The sequence below is a fragment of the Microcaecilia unicolor genome, chromosome 2 (genome assembly GCF_901765095.1).
Source record: "Microcaecilia unicolor chromosome 2, aMicUni1.1, whole genome shotgun sequence".
In the NCBI taxonomy this organism is placed as follows: Eukaryota; Metazoa; Chordata; class Amphibia; order Gymnophiona; family Siphonopidae; genus Microcaecilia; species Microcaecilia unicolor.
The window spans coordinates 493,041,200-493,057,752 of NC_044032.1; the positions used below are offsets into that span (position 1 = coordinate 493,041,200).

Below are 16,553 nucleotides of genomic sequence, written 5' to 3' on the forward strand. Positions count from 1 at the left end.
CTGAAGAGCACAGGTACAAATCAAAGTAGGGTATACACAAAAAGCAGCAAATATGAGTTATCTTGTTGGGCAGACTGGATGGACCGTGCAGGTCTTTTTCTGCCGTCATCTACTATGTTACTATGTTACTTCTTCATTTAGTGCTCTTTATACTCATAACACGCCCATCTAGTTTTTTAGGCTTCTAGCATTTGTATACAGACATTTCAATTTTGTTTTTGTTTGTGTCTATAACCTGGCTACCAGGGATAATTAGAGATAATTTGCAGTCTTTAATCTCTGTCTGCTTTCCTCCCTAAAGGCATCGGACTTAAATTTTACCTTTTTTGTTTTTTAACCTCTCTCCTGAGCTGTTAGGCAGTTTCTCGCTTGAGCTTCTCTATCTCCCTTTTTAACGGCGGCGCCAGAAGCCTGGTTCCACCCTAGTTAAGGTGGAGCCCATCTTTTTGAAATAGTTCCCATTCAATCAAAGGAATTCAGAATTTTGATGTTAATTTATAAGTCCTTGTGTAATGAGGAACCGTTAAGCAGTGCTTCTTGATTATGAATTTATTGAGCTTCACGTCAGTTAGGATCAATGAATAAAGGATTCTCCGAAGACAAGCAGGCCGATTGTTCTCACATGTGGGTCGACGCATGGACTGATTTCCTGCCCGTCGCGTGAGCACTTCTCAGTTTTTCTTTCTCCACGTTGAGGTGCGGCAGCATTCGTTTTCTGCTCCTCTCAGACCCAGGAAGAGTCTTCTTTGTTTGAGATTTTGTTCGCTTCTGTTTTTTTGTTTTTGTTTTGTTTTTCTTCACAAGATTAAAAAATTAAAATAAAATAAGGTTCCCCTAGTTTTCCCTTTAGTTTTTTACCCTATTTCAAGTTCTTTCTTTTTCGTTGCGGCCGGGTTCTCCCCTTTTTTCTTTTGTGCCTTTTTCTGATTTTTAGGCACAATTGCGTCTTTTGATTTCACCGAAGCCGTTTTTCCTTCCATGTCATTAAAGACTCCCAGCGGATTGTAAGCTCTTTGTGCAGGGACTGTCTTTCTTCTATGTTTGTGCAGCGCTGCGTAAGCCATGTAGCGCTATAAAAATGCTAAATAGTAGTAGTAGTAGTAGTAGTTGTTGTATGCGGTGCAACTGGACTATCTCAGGTACCGATACCCACGCCTGGTGTACTCAGTGCCTTGGGCCCGACCATAGCCCAGCTGCTTGTAGTCTGTGTCTTCGTATGAAGAAACGGACCCAAGTATCTCGAGACACCCAACGTGAAAAACCTTTTGGGGCTCAGTCCGGTCCTTCGATGTCGACGTCGGGGAGAGAGGTAATGGCTGCTATGAGACCAACTCGTGCTGGGAGCAGTGAGGCGTCGAGTGGGTCTCCACCTGCCTCGAGGCCTCCTGTTATGCAGGCCCCCCGGGACGGACCTTTGTCAGACCTGGCCCTGAGGAGACGTGAGGATTCCACGTCCTCCTCATCGATACTGAGGAGTCTCGATGACGGGTGTCGAGCGAAGGCTAAGAAGCACCGTCATCGTTCTCCTTCGACGCATGGCACTGGGAGCTCCGGGATGTCGAGAGCGTTGGCACCCGAGAAGCGTCGGAGCTGAGAGGATCGCTCACCCTCTATACAGGAGGTGCCGATGCGTCGGCCTCCTAGCAGCCTGATGCCTGCTTCCGAACCTTCACGGATTCTGACACCGCCTGTCCCACCGACCCCGTAGCCTTCTCCGATGGCGGCTCTCGATGAGCGCATCCGGGCCTTGTTTCCAGAACTTCTGGAGGGACTGCTACGTCAGTCAACTTTGGTGTCAGGTGTGCTTGCGCCTTCTGAACCATCTGCTGCAGCGGTGTCTGGCCCTTTTACCTGTGGTGAGGTCCCCGACCGCGATGTTCCCTGCGGCATCGGCTGCCACCCAGGTAAACTCCCCTTCTACATCAGTGGAGGGAACTTCTCCGCAGTCGGACAGGGCATCGACCTCTTGACATTGCCATAGTGGACATCGTTCCTCGGCGTTGAGGCAGGTCCAGCGTCGAAGCACCTTAACTCAGGTTTTATCCGACACTGAGCAGGAGCGTTCATGGGAGTCAGATGAGGATCCCAGGTACTTCTCTTCTGATGAGTCCTTTGGGATTCCCTCTGATCCTTCCCCTCCACTAGAAAGGAGACTGTCTCAACCGGAGAGTCTGTCCTTTTCCTCTTTTGTCCGGGAAATGGCTACGGCTATTCCCTTTCCTGTGGAGGTTGAGGATGAGCCCAGGACTGAGATGCTCGAGGTCTTGGATTATTCTTCTCCACCTAAAGAGGCTGTGACAGTTCCTCTGCATAAGGTACTGAAGGAAGTCCTTATGTGAAACTGGTCAGCCCCTCTGTCTGGTCCCGTGGTCCAGAAAAAAAGCTGAATCCAAGTATCGGATCCACGGTGAACCTGAGTTGATGGGGACTCAGTTACCCCACAATTCCATGGTGGTGGACTCCGCCCTCAAGAGAGCCAGGAGTACTAGAGACTATGCTTTGGTGCCCCCAGGAAGACGTATCAGGCCGCTATGCTTGCTGCCAAGATCCAGTCATACCAGCTCTTCACCAGCGTACACTTGTGGGACTCGATATGTCAACTGTCCAGCTTGGTTGAGACACTCCCTATGGAGCTGGCAGAGCCTTTTCGCCAGGTGGTCAGGGCAGCAGAAGACGTGTTGCAAGTTCCTGGCCAGGGGTACTTTTGATGTGACATCCAGAATCGCTGCTCAAGGTATAGTGATGCGCAGACTCATGACTGCATGTCTCTGACCTGGATCATTCTGTTCAGCAGCGAATGGCGGATGTTGCTTGACGGGGGACAATCTTTTTGGAGAAAAAATAGAGGATCTAGTTGATAAAATCAAGAAGTATAATGATGCTATGGATTCTCTCTCCCACCGGGCGCCTTCTGCTACTGCCTCCTCATCTACGAGGCTTTTTGGAGGGAGGAGGAGTGCCCCCTATACCTACTCTAGGCGTAGGTACACTCCTTTATCTCGGCAGCCTGCCCAGGCTCAACCCCAGCGAGCTCGTTCTCGTCAACAGCGTGTGACTAAGGCCCATTCTGCTCCCCAGCAAAAGCAAGGGAGAGGCTTTTGACTGGTTCCAGTTCAGCATAGCCTCAGTAAAAGTGTCCATTCTGGATGACTCACCAGTAGGGGGGAGGTTGATGTTTTTTCACTGACGGTGGCCTCTCATAACCTCCAACCGGTGGGTTCTTCAAATAGTCCGGTTAGGATACACTCTCAATCTGGAATCCAAACCTCCAAATTGCCCACCGGGAGCTGTACAGTTCCCAGCACAAGCAGGTACTTGCAGAGGAACTCTCTGCCCTTCTAAAGGCCCAAGCGGTCGAACTCGTTCCACCAGGAGAAGAAGGGCTGGGATTCTATTCCAGGTACTTCCTTTTTAAAAGAAAACGGGGGGGGGGGGGGGGGGGGGGGGGGGGGATGCGTCCCATTCTAGACCTAAGGGGCCTGAATAAATTTCTAGTTTGAGAAAATTTCAGATGGTTTCCCTGGGCACCCTTCTTCCCATGATTCAAGAGAATGATTGGATGTGCTCTCTGGACTTAAAGGATGCTTATACACACATTTCGATACTTCCAGCTCAGAGGAAGTATCTTCGATTTCAGCAGGGAACATAGCACTTTCAGTACTATGTGCTGCTTTTTGGTCTGGCGTCTGCACCCAGAGCATTCACAAAGTATCTAGCGATAGTCGCAGCGTTGCTACGCAGACTGGGAGTACTTATGTTCCCTTATCTCAACGATTGGCTGATGAAGAGCACCTCGAAGGCAGGCGCTCAGCAGTCCATGCGAATGACTATTCAGGTGCTAGAACTACTGGGGTTCGTAATCAATTACCCCAAGTCCCATCTCACTCCAGTCCAAAAGTTGGAATTTATTGGAGCCCTGTTGAACAGAAAGACAGTTTGAGCTTATCTTCCCGAGGCAAGGGCAGACAACCTCCTGTCCCTGGTGTCCATAGCTCGAGCGTCTCAACAGGTCAGGGCTCGGCAGATGTTGAGGCTTCTGGGCCACATGGCCTCCACAGTTCATGTGACTCCCATGGCACACCTACACATGAGATCGGCACAATAGACCCTAGCTTCCCAGTGTGGTACCAAGCTGCGGTGAATCTAGAGGATGTAATCCAACTGTCCACCGACTTTCGCAGTTCTCTTCAGTGGTGGACGATTCGATGTAATTTGACCTTAGGACGTCCATTCCAAATTCCTCAGCCACAAAAAGTGCTGACGACGGATGCATCCCTCCTGGGGTGGGGATCTCATATGGATGGGCTTCACACTCAAGGAGTCTGGTCCTTTCGGGAAAAAGGTCTTCAGATCAATCTCTTGGAATTACAGGCGGTCTGGAACGCTCTGAAGGCTTTCAGAGATCGTCTGTCCAACCAAATTATATTGATTCAGACAAACAATCAGGTTGCCATGTACTATACCAACAAGCAGGGGGGCACCGGATCTCGCCCTCTGTGTCAGGAAGCCATCCAGATGTGGCTTTGGGCTCGCCATCACTGCATGTTTCCACTTATCTGGCAGGCGTAAACAATAGTCTGGTCGACAGGTTGAGCTGGGTAATGCAACCTCACGAGTGGTCACTGAACATGGGCGTAGTCTGTAAGATCTTCTGAGCATGAGGCACCCCCTTGGTGGATCTTTTTGCCACTCAGATCAATCACAAGGTCCCTCAGTTCTGTTCCAGGCTTCAGGTCCACGGCAGGCTAGCGTCAGAGCTTTTCTCCTGCTTTGGGGGACAGGCCTTCTGTATGCGTATCCTCCCATACCTCTGGTGGGGAGGACTTTGCTGAAACTCAAGCAAGACTGCGAAACCATGATCCTGATTGCAACATTTCTGGCTGCGTCAGATTTGGTTCCCTCTTCTTCTGGAGTTGTCCTCCTAAGAACTGTGGAGATTGGAGTGTTTTCCAACCCTCCTCACCCAGAATGAGGGGTCGCTTCTGCATCCCAACCTCCAGTCTCTGGCTCTCACTGCCTGGATATTGAGAGCTTAGAAGTTGCCTCCTTGGGTCTTTCAGAGGGTGTCTCCCAAGTCTTGCTTGCTTCCAGGAAAGATTCCATGAAGAGGTCTTACTCTTTTAAATGGAGGAGGTTTGCCGTCTGGTGTGACAGCAAGGCCCTAGATCCTCTTTCTTGTCCTACACAGACCCTGCTTGAATACCTTCTACACTTGTCAGAGTCTGGTCTCAAGACCAACTCCGTAAGAGTTCACCTTAGTGCGATTAGTGCTTACCATCGCTGTGTAGAAGGTAAGCCTATCTCTGAACAGCCTTTAGTTCGCTTCATGAGAAGTTTGCTTTTGTCAAAGCCCCCGGTCAACCTCCACCGGTGTCATGGGATCTCAACGTCGTTCTAACCCAGCTGATGAAAGCTCCTTTTGAGCCTCTGAATTCTTGCCATCTGAAGTACTTGACCTGGAAGGTCATTCTCTTGGTGGCTGTTACTTCAGCTCGTAGAGTCAGGGCTCCAAGCCCTGGTAGTGCATGCACCTTATATCAAGTTTCATCATAATAGAGTAGTCCTCCGCATGCACCCTAAGTTCCTGCCGAAGGTGGTGTCGGAGTTCCATCTGAACCAGTTAATTGTCTTGCCAACATTTTTTCCCCATCCTCATACCCGCCCTGGCGAAAGCAGTTTACATACCTTGGACTGCAAGAGAGCATTGGCCTTTTACGTGGCGCGGACAAAGCCCTTCAGACAGTCCACCCAGTTGTTTGTTTCTTTCGATCCCAACAGGAGGGGAGTCACCATCGGGAAAACGCACAATCTCCAATTGGCTAGCAGATTGCATTTCCTTCACTTATGCCCAAGCTGGGCTGACTCTAGAGGGCCATGTCACGGCTCATAATGTTAGAGCCGTGGCTGCGTCAGTGGTTCACTTGAAGTCAGCCTCCATTGAAGAGGTTTGTTAGGCTGCAACGTGGTCATCAGTCCACACATTCACATCTCACTACTGCCTTCAGCAGGACACCTGACGTGACATTCGGTTTGGGCAGTCGGTGCTGCAAAATCTGTTCGGGGTTTAGGATCCAACTCCACCCCCCTAGACCCATTTTTGTTCTGTTCCAGGCTGCACTCTCAAGTTAGTTTGTTTATGGTTTCAGGTCAATCTATGTTATGTCCTCGCCGTTGCGAGGCCCAGTTGACCAATGTTCATTGTTTTGAGTGAGCCTGGGTGCTAGGGATACCCCACATGTGAGAACAAGCAGCCTGCTTGTCCTCGGAGAAAGCGAAGATACTTACCTGTAGCAGGTATTCTCCGAAGACAGCAGGCTGATTGTTCTCACAATCCCGCCCACCTCCCCTTTGGAGTTCTTATTTATTTCTCTATATGCTTTTGGATTTAACTGAGGAGAAGTGCTCATGCGACGGGCGGGAAATCAGTCTGTGCATGCGCGCTGCACGCACGCCAGAAGACTCTGGCAAAACTTTTTAAATAGTTTGCTTGCAAAAATGCCGATTCCTGGGCTGACGCGGACGTCGACCCACATGTGAGAACAATCAGCCTGCTGTCCTCGGAGAATACCTGCTACAGGTAAGTATCTTCGCATTATTAGATGTACCAACTTTCCGCCAAATTTAATACACAAACTGTTGCTAGAATTTTCTTTGTAGCAGGGCCAAACTTTTATGGAATCCACTTCTGCAGGTATTAAAGTCAGTGTTGGCTTTTTGTAAAAGTCTAAGGCACATTTTTTAAGCAGGCCATTTCTGACAAAATTTTGCCTAGTAGCTTCAGCTTCTGTGTTAGATTGAATGTATGTAAAGTACATTTGCTGTTAGTTAATGGATTTTTAAAGTTTGTAGCTATTTTGATTTTGATTGTTTATTTTAATTGATTTTATATTAATTTCTTTTGATTTTATGTGTGTAATTTGTAATCCCCTTTGATTAGATAATGTGAGATATAAATCTGTAAAATAATATATAAATGTTGCCCAGTTCCTAACCATTGTCTCATCCACATATTTAGATTATGGAATTCTGCCTGAGTTCTAGAGCAAATGAGAGGGAGGGATTTATGATGCTATAACCAGCAATAATGATGGCAGACCACTGAGCAAACACTAAGCAGTAGTAGAAGTAGAAGCTTTAATGCACAAATAAAATCACCGGAAGTTTCATTAGAGGAGGTGGGATGCAGCAAGGGAAAGGGTGCCTGTGCCAATTGAAGGCAGCTTAGCTTTGATTCTTGCGTCTATACTGGGAAGGGTTGCAATCTGCTGGGGGGAAAGGGAGTGAGAGATGCCATTCTGGGTGGGGGGGGGGGTGGTGACAAGAGAGAGTGAGAGATGCTGGTGGTGGTGACGAGAGTGAGAGATGCTGGCTGCAGGATGGGATGTAGAGATGTGGGGACTTCAGGGATAGGAGGCAGAGCACGCTCAACCCGTGGGGGGTGGGGGTGGTATAGAAGAGACACCTGCTGGACTTTGGGAGGAGGAGAGGAAGAGATGCCAGGTCTTGAGATGCTGACCCTTGGGGGGAGTCAGAAAGGAAGAACAGAGATACTGGCCCCTCTTGGTGGTGGGTGGGGGACAGGAGGGAAAGGAGAGATATGCTGGCCCCTGGTTTTGGGAGGGGGGTGAGGGATGGAAGAAATACTTTGGCTCCCAGGGAGAGGGGGTTGGGAGAGAAAGAAGAGAGATGTTGGACCTGTTGGAAATGGGGGTTAGGAAGGAAGGGAGAGATTGGAACGGTAGACAAAAGAAAAGGTAGAGAGATGGAGAAATGCTGGTCCTGGGGTGTGAGGGGTTGTAGGAGGAATGGAGAAACTGGACGTGGGGAAAGGTTCAAGACATGGGGGGGGGGGGGGGGCAATGTGGGATAGAGTGGGAGAGATACATAGAGAGGAGATCTTGAATAGGACAGATAATAAGGACTCAAAAGAGAGATGCCCAGCATAGCAGGAACATAGGTTCAAGGACACAGATGGCAGATACTAGACAGTGTGGCTAGAGATGCAGAGAGAAAATGAATGATGGACAGAGAGAGAGATAGAAGAAATGCCAAATGAACAAGGAGACCCTGGCAAGAGAGTTAAGAAAAGACAGAGGAAAGCAGAAACCAGAGACTGTGACCAACACAATTAGAAAAATAGAATGACCAGACAACAAAGATAGAAAAGAATTTTATTTTCTATTTATTGATTAGAATATGTCAGTTTTTGGAATGTACATATGCTAGAACTGGTTTAAGACATGACTGGGGCCAGTGAGAGAAATTTTACTTATTGGACTTAAATCTCCAGCATAGCAGTAGTAAAAATTATTCCATTCTACCAATCCTGGGCAAGTAGCTTCCCCCATTTTCATCTTAATAACAGAGTACGGACGTTTCCTCCAGAAATGTGTCCAAACCTTTTTTAAAACCCAGATATGCAAACTGCTGTTATCACATCCTCCGGCAACAAGTTCCAGAGCTTAACTATTTTTTGAGTGAAAAAATATTTCCTCCTATTTGTTTTAAAAGTATTTCCATGTAATGTCATTGAGTGCCCCCTGGTCTTTGTATGAAAAATCGATTCACTCTTACCCATTCTACACCACTCAGGATTTTATAGACCTCAATCCTTTCCCCCACCCCAGCCATCTCTTTTCCAAGCTGAAGAGCCCTAGCCTCTTTAGACTTTCCTCATATGGGAGGAGTTCCATCCCCTTTATCATTTTGATCGCTCTTTGAACCTTTTCTAATTCCGCTATATCTTTTTAAAGATATGGTGACCAGAATTGGAACGCAATACTCAAGGTGAGGTTGCACCATGGAGCGATACAGAGGCATTGTAATATTCTTGGTCTTATTGTGCATCCCTTTTGTAATAATTCCTAGCAACCTGTTTGCTTTCTTGGTTGCAACCACACACTGAGCAGAAGCTTTCAGCGTATTGTCTACAATGACACCTAGATCTATTTCTTGAGTGCTGACTCCTAAGGTGGACCCCAGGATCAGGTAACAATGATTTGTATTTTTCTTCCCAATGTGCATCGCTTTGCATTGGTTCACATTAACTTTAATCTGCCATTTGGATGCCCAGCCTTCTAATTTCCTAAGGTCTTCCTGCAATTTTTCACAATCCACATGTGTTTTGACAACTTTGAATAGTTTTGTGTTGCCTGTAAATGTAATCACCTCACTCATTCCATTTCTAGATCATGTATAAATATGTTAAATAGCACCGGTCCCAGTACAGATCCCTGTGGCACGCCACTATTCACCTTCCTCCATTGAGAAAAATGACCATTTAACCCTATTCTCTGTTTTCTGTCAAATAACTAATTCCTAATCCACAAAAGGACATTGCCTCCTATCCCATGACTTTTTAATTTTCCCAGGAGTCTCTCATGAAGAACTTTTGTGAAAAGCTTTCTGAAAATCTAGATACACTTCATCAACCGGCTTGCGTTTATCCACATGTTTATTCATGCCTTCAAAGACATGAAGCAAAGTGGTGAGGCAATGCTTCCCTTGGTTGAACCCATGTTGACTCTGTCCCACTGAAACATGGTTGTCTATGTGTGGTGTAATTTTTATTCTTTATAATAATTTCCACTATTTTGCCCGGCATTGAAGTCGGTATAGGTTGAGCGTAAAGACAGATATGGTAGAGTAACAGGAGGGGACTAACTTAAAGAAAGTTGCATGTGGAGTCAGAAAGATGCACGAAAATGATCTCAGCTAGGATAGGAGTGGATAAGGAAACCCTTCTACAGTGCTCTATTTGCAGCCAGTGTTGGTCCTTGTTTTGGTGAGACTAGCTAGTTGGCTCTTTAATTTAAGAAGCAAGCTTTCACCTGCTTCCTAAAACATAAGCACACAACTATGGAACGCATTACCAAAAGCCGTGAAAACAACTTATGATCACCTAAACTTCTGGAAATCATTAAAAACTAACCTGTTCAAAAAGGCATACCCTATCGACCCAACTTAAATGCCTGTACCCTGCAACACAACAAAACCAAAGCTCGTAATGGACATATAATAACTCTTCCTCTCTACGATTCTCTTCCTCTCTACGATTCTCTAATGTGTCTGTATACATGAACCTTATTCTACCACAACATTACTGTATTTGTTCATACCGGAATTGGCGAACGCCTTTACGGTACTATGTAAGCCACATTGCGCCTGCAAATAGGTGGGAAAATGTGGGACACAAATGTAACAAATAAATAAATAAATAAATAAATAGTCTATGTTGAGCGAAGCCTTTCAGGGAGTGCGTTCCAGAGTGTGGGGGCCAATCTGGAGAAGGTTTGTTGGCAGGTGTTGCACACAGAGTGATATCCTTTGGAGAGGGTGTGTTTAGAGATACTTCTTGGGAGGACTTTAGCAACTGTGGGGGTATGTAGAGGGAGATCCTGTTCTTCAAGTACTCTGGCTCATTTCCTTTGAGAGCTTTGAAGGTCAGTCACAAAAGTTTTAAATTTAACCCTTTATAGTACTGTTAGCCAGTGACTTTATTTTTTGCAGAAATGGTGATGTCAGTCTTGCTGCAGCATTCTGAATCGGTTGGAGCTGGTGCAAACCTTTTGTAGTCAGACCATTGTAGAGTGCATTATAGTCTTGATGTTATCATGGCATGAACCACTGTGACTAGACTTGCCTTCTTAATGTATGGAGAGTCTATGTATTTGTCGCAGATGATAGAAGCAGCGTCTGAAGGTTTCTTGGATTTGGGGGCTCAGCATGAGTGTGGAGTCTAGCTGTATCCCAAGATTCTCGACTTATGAACTCTTCCTTAAATCACATCTCCTAAAAGAGATTTTAATGTCTGGCTGCTTGTGTTAGGGACCCACAGGAGCTCAGTTTTACTTGTGTTCAGGGCATTCCCAGCATCTTGTGATACAGTTTACACAGAGAAATACTGTGCATTGACTACATTGCATTGCTAAATTAAGTTAATGTGTGGTAATCTACATTAGGCCTGGAGTTAGTAATGTGTGTGTTAAAAATGTATACACCCATTAACTGTGTTAACAACAAAAACCCATTAGCACATGTTAGTAACTTTAATCCTCAGTGTTAACTGTAAGATGTAATCTCTGCCCACCTTAGCTGTTAATGCTGCCATGTTATCTGTTGGTTGCTAATGCAGTTTAATAAATACTCTTTATGAATGCATGTAACAAATCAGGAATGAGATGTGGAGGGGCATTTTCATGACATCTAAATCTGTTTTTGGCAATGGCCATTTTCAAAACAAAAAGACGTTTTTCTGGTTCAAAAATGTCAGTGTTCACCACTTGATTTTTAGACATTTTCAGCAAAACGTCCAAAATTGGATTTAGATGTTATTTTGAAAATATATACATCTCTCATAATGTTCAATTGCATTTATATCCCACCTTATCAAAAATTTATATATAAAAATCTGTTTAGCTGTCTTGTGAGAGAGGCCATTTTTAAGGTTTAACGGCTTTTATTCAGGATCAAAAGAACCATAGATCAAACCACTGAACAGCAAGTCTAGACAAGGCATCAATCTGTTACATAAGAATAAGCAAACAAAAAGAGTATAGTAAGCAAACACCTTACAATATGGAACTGAAAAACTTATGATCCCAATTTATGAACCCCCCCCTCCCTTTAGTACCTTACCCCGTACCCATTTTTTTTTTTAAAGCTACAACCAAGATGGCCTGTTGTCTGGACTATTATAGGTATGTCCAATATTACCTAATCCCCCCAAACCCTGGCACAGGATCCCAAAATAACCTGTCGTGAAACAATAACCAAATTATTATACACTCTGGAGAGAGAGACCATTTTTAATATGGCATAGGGGTACAAGTAGAATTCATATGTAGAAAAGTCTGCAGTACAGCAGAAAGCAAACCATACTAGATGTAGATAGATTACCTTTTGTGTTGGAAGCAGCAGTCCTCTGGGTCAATATTTTTAAATTTGTTTGGGATATATGAAAAAAGTAAGGCTAATAATCAGACAGTTGTATTGAGCTTTTTATTTTTGTATTCAAATTTTGTTTCAGATCTTTGACATTTACCTGAATGTAGTATTTAGAAAAGTATAATTATTTAGGACTTTCTCATTTGCTTGACTTGAAGCCCAGTAAACAGGAGTAGTAGGAAATGTCAGCTTTTCTTTCATCCATTTTCTTTATCTGTTTTAGGCTCTCATCAACTGAAGTCGTTGTACCAACTACATTTACAGCTTCCCTGAAGATGAAAAAGCCTCAGATTGCTTGAAAACCCCTTGTGTTCAGCAGTCTGAATGGAAATGTATCGACAGGGTGAAACCATAAAATGTGGTTTTGGTATGCAGAATGGCCTTCGAATAAGAACTGTGGAAGTCGCCAGAGGACGGGCAGGGTATGGATTTACCCTTTCTGGACAAGCACCTTGTGTCCTTAGCAGTGTTATGAAGGGAAGCCCTGCAGATTATGTTGGACTTAAAGCTGGAGATCAGATATTTGCAGTTAATGAAATTAATGTAAAAAAAGCTACATATGAAGATGTGGTGAAACTCATTGGGAAATGTTCTGGTGTCTTGAACATGGTCATTGCAGAAGGATTTGGTCACTTGGATGCATGTTCTAGTGATGATGAAGTTGGTTTTTATGAAGGAAGAACCTGTTTGAAGCCTAAGCTAGACTCCAAAACTTTAGGTATAAACAGAGCAGAGAGGGTTGTTGAGGAGATGCAGTCTGGAGGAATTTTTAATATGATTTTTGAAAATCCTACTGGTTACATGGACAATTCTGAGAATTGTGTACCAAAACAAAGATCTGTTTCAGAATCTGTTTGTAATTTTGAAATCGGACAGGACTGTATGAAGAGCAACCCGGATTTACTTTCTAGAGAAGAAGTATCCAAAGTTTTAAATGACGATTCTGTTTTCAGTAATGGATTGGAAGTTCCTGCAGATTTTGAGTTGGATGCAAGCATTCTAAACATAGGCATGATAGTAGGGTATCTAGGTTCAATTGAGCTTCCCTCCACAAGCTCCAATCTTGAATATGACAGTTTACAAGCTATTCGTGGCTGCATGAGACGCCTGCGAGCAGAACAGAAAATTCATTCCTTGGTGATGATGAAAATCATGCATGACTGTATTCAACTGTGCACAGACAAAGCTGGCGTAGTAGCAGTGTATCCAGCAGAAAAATTGGCATTCAGTGCTGTATGTCCGGATGATAGAAGGTTTTTTGGATTAGTTACTATGCAGACCAGTGATGATTCCAGTTTGGCACAGGAAGATGAAGGTGCTTTGAGGACATCTTGTCATGTGTTTATGGTGGATCCAGAACTATTTCATCATAAGATTCATCAAGGCATTGCCAGACGTTTTAGATTTGAATGTACAGTGGATCCAGACACCAACGGCTGTCTTGAATTTCCACCATCATCTTTACCTGTTCTTCAGTTTGTTTCTGTCCTTTATAGAGACATGGGGGAGCTGATTGAAGGAATGCGAGCGAGAGCGTTCCTGGACGGAGATGCTGATGTCCATCAGAACAACAGCACAAGTAGTAACAGTGATAGCGGCATTGGTAATTTCAATCAAGAAGAAAAAAGTAATAGGGTTTTGGTGGTTGATTTGGGAAGCAATCCAAGCAAGCATATCCCTATTTGTGCATGGGAAAATCCAGTAGGAAGAGGACAGAACCAGCCTATGCCACACTGGAATGGTTATTGTAACAGTCAAGAAGGAAACTTTCCATTAGAAGCACAAACTGATAAATCACAAAATTTGAAGAAACATTTTGGTCCTTCTGCTCGTATTGAAATTCCTTTGGTTTCCACACGAGGTGCAGTGGCACCATCAAAGACAGCAAATACACTGGGGGTTGGTGGTAGCTCTAATCATAGATGGCTACCTGTTCATGTCCTACAGGACTGGCAGCATGGCAATAATAGTGATCAGGAATCTTATGCGGATTCTACAGATGGTTGGTCAAGTGTGAACTGTGGTACTCTTCCTCCTCCAATGAGTAAGATTCCTGCTGACAGATACAGAGTTGATGGCGGTTACGGTCAACCTCCCTTATCTAAGCATAAAGAGGAGTGGGATAAGAAAGTGTTCGGGATGCAGAATATGTTTCGAGCCTCACATAATGGTAGAAGGACAAAAGAGAAAAAGGTGAGAATTTGTACAGCTTTTACTTCTTTAAAGGAATTGCATAATTAAAATCATAATGATTACACTATCTCAGAACACTGAGAGGTCAAGACTATGATTTGATCTATTCTACATAGGTAAAAGTTCTAAGATTTTAATGATGGTTTACCCCACTTCCCTGACAAGCTCATACTAATTGTATCAAGTTTCTTAATTACTTGTAAGCTGGAAAAGGAACCCCTTCTAGGGCTGAGTCCTCTAGAGATGCTTAAACTGTCAGGCATTGGGCCTGAATGTTTTAACGCTTCTCTTTTCTGGGCTTAATATACATCAGGGCTACTCAGTTCCAGTCTTTGAGGTCCACAGGCAGGCCTGATTTTTTTTTTTAGAATATCCACAATGAATATACATGAGAGAGATTTGCATGCACTGTCTCCTTGGTATTCAGATCTCTCTCATGCATATTCATTGTGGATATTCTGAAAACCTGGCTTGCCTATGGACCTCGAGGACTGGGATTGATTACCCCTGACATATTCTATGGTTCTAAAGCTGGCGGTATTATCTGTGCTACCAAGTGGTGGTGCTTAGTGTTTTAAATTAAAACACTGAGGTGTTTAATTCGCATAGGGCTAGATTCTGTATATGGCAACTGAAAATTCTGCATGGAAAAGAAATACGCCTAGGCGTATTCTGTAAAGTACTCCTAAATTTTATAGAATAGGCTTAAATTTCCATGTGGTATATAAAGTAACAGAGTCTTTCTCCATTCAACAAAATTTAGTCATGGCCATTTACTCCGTGTTTTACTTGGTGTAAATCCCAGTGCCTAAATTAGGCGCAGAACAGGTGTATTCTATAACAACGTGCATAGATTTTAGAAATGTCTATGCCCCACCACCCATGGCCACGCCCCCTTTTCAACGATATGACTTAGAATTCAGGCACACCATTTTACAGAATGCGCTTTGAGTTGTGCGTGTAAATATTAATCAGTGCCAATTAGTAATGATGATTGCTTGTTAGCATCCATTTAAAATTGCTGATTAGCTAGGTAACCAATTAAGTTAAGCACATTGTTTTAGAATATGCTTTGATTTCTGCGTGGAAGTTAAGGCACCATTTATAGGATCTTGGGGATATTCAGCCAATTTATAGCTATAGTCCGTGTCACTGAATATGTGTTGGCCACTGACAGCAGCTGCCTCTATGTCAAACGTATCCATTTAGAGACCAAATATCGCAGCTGTATGGATATGTATTTGGTGCTTCCCTCACCCCACCCTCCCTATGCCCCTTTACTATATGAATAGTAGAAGAGCAGTTAGACATATTTTTACCCTTGCACTATCCATATAAATTTTATATTTGTGGATAGGATATTTACTCATTTCCTGGCTGCCCTTCAAACATAACTTTCTTTGAAAATTGACCCCTTAGCGTTTAGCTCTGTCAACATTTCAGATCCTGACTCACAGGTTCAGCTTCCATGTGGTTGGTGTAAAATTTCAAGGAAGTCATAATACATATCTGAACTGTCTTTGTAGGAAAGCTAGAAGCATTGCTCTTTTGGTTTCATTCTGTGTGGATCTAGTTGACATTTCCGTTATTTATCATTAAACTTTGCCCATCTCTGTCCATTTGTTGCGGTGACCCTTCCAAATAAACACCTGCAAACCAGTAGTTGTTTATAGCCAACTGAACTGCTATGGATTTACAGCCTGTCTCACTGACACAGACTACTGTGGATTCTTTTGGATTCGTAATAAGTAAATGAAACCTTTATTAGAAGAGTTAAATTCTACAATGATTAAGGTGTATACAATGATTAGCATATATACAAACAATGATTAGAAACAATCATTACATTACTGGTCTCTACATCTAAGCAATGCAAAGAGTTCTTAGACCAGGAAAGAAACAATAATTACACTATACATACAACATCACTGGTGCTGTACTAGAAATTAAGTGTAACCTGCTGTAAGTCAAGAAGTTTTGCTGCTGAGAGGATCATTTCTTAAATTCTTACAAAGAAGTAAATTTATAAAATCTTTAAGAGATATAACATATAAACAATTCTCTTTGGAGTTTTTTCCCCATGATAGAAATCGAGCGCTTTTTACGTTAAGTTTCAACAACGTAACAGTGCTTAAAACCATTGGCAAGTCTGCTGACAGTTTCTGAGGGCTTTTCTCCAGAGGAATATTTAATCACACTTGTGAATAATTGATTTGCTAGAGTTGTTTTTTTGAGTATCAGTTTACTGCACGATATCTCTAGCACATACTGGAGTTGTCCTGGTTGGTTTTCTGTATAGAGAGAACACTACCTCCTATCCCATGACTCTCCAATATCCTCTGGAGTCTTTCATGAGGTACTTTGTCAAACGCCTTTTGAAAATCCAGATACACAATATCAACCTCCTCGCCTTT

General features: G+C 43.7%; 1 protein-coding gene across 1 annotated transcript in view; it reads left to right on the forward strand.

Annotated features, from left to right (window-relative positions):
* The window catches only part of RGS12 (regulator of G protein signaling 12), a 331,188-nt gene that overhangs the window by 8,308 nt on the left and 306,327 nt on the right, over window positions 1–16,553 (forward strand). Inside the window, exon 2 of the mRNA XM_030191139.1 lies at window positions 12,170–14,139. Coding sequence (XP_030046999.1) covers window positions 12,271–14,139 — 1,869 coding nt within the window. The 5' untranslated portion in view covers window positions 12,170–12,270. The remainder of the gene's footprint in view (window positions 1–12,169; window positions 14,140–16,553) is intronic.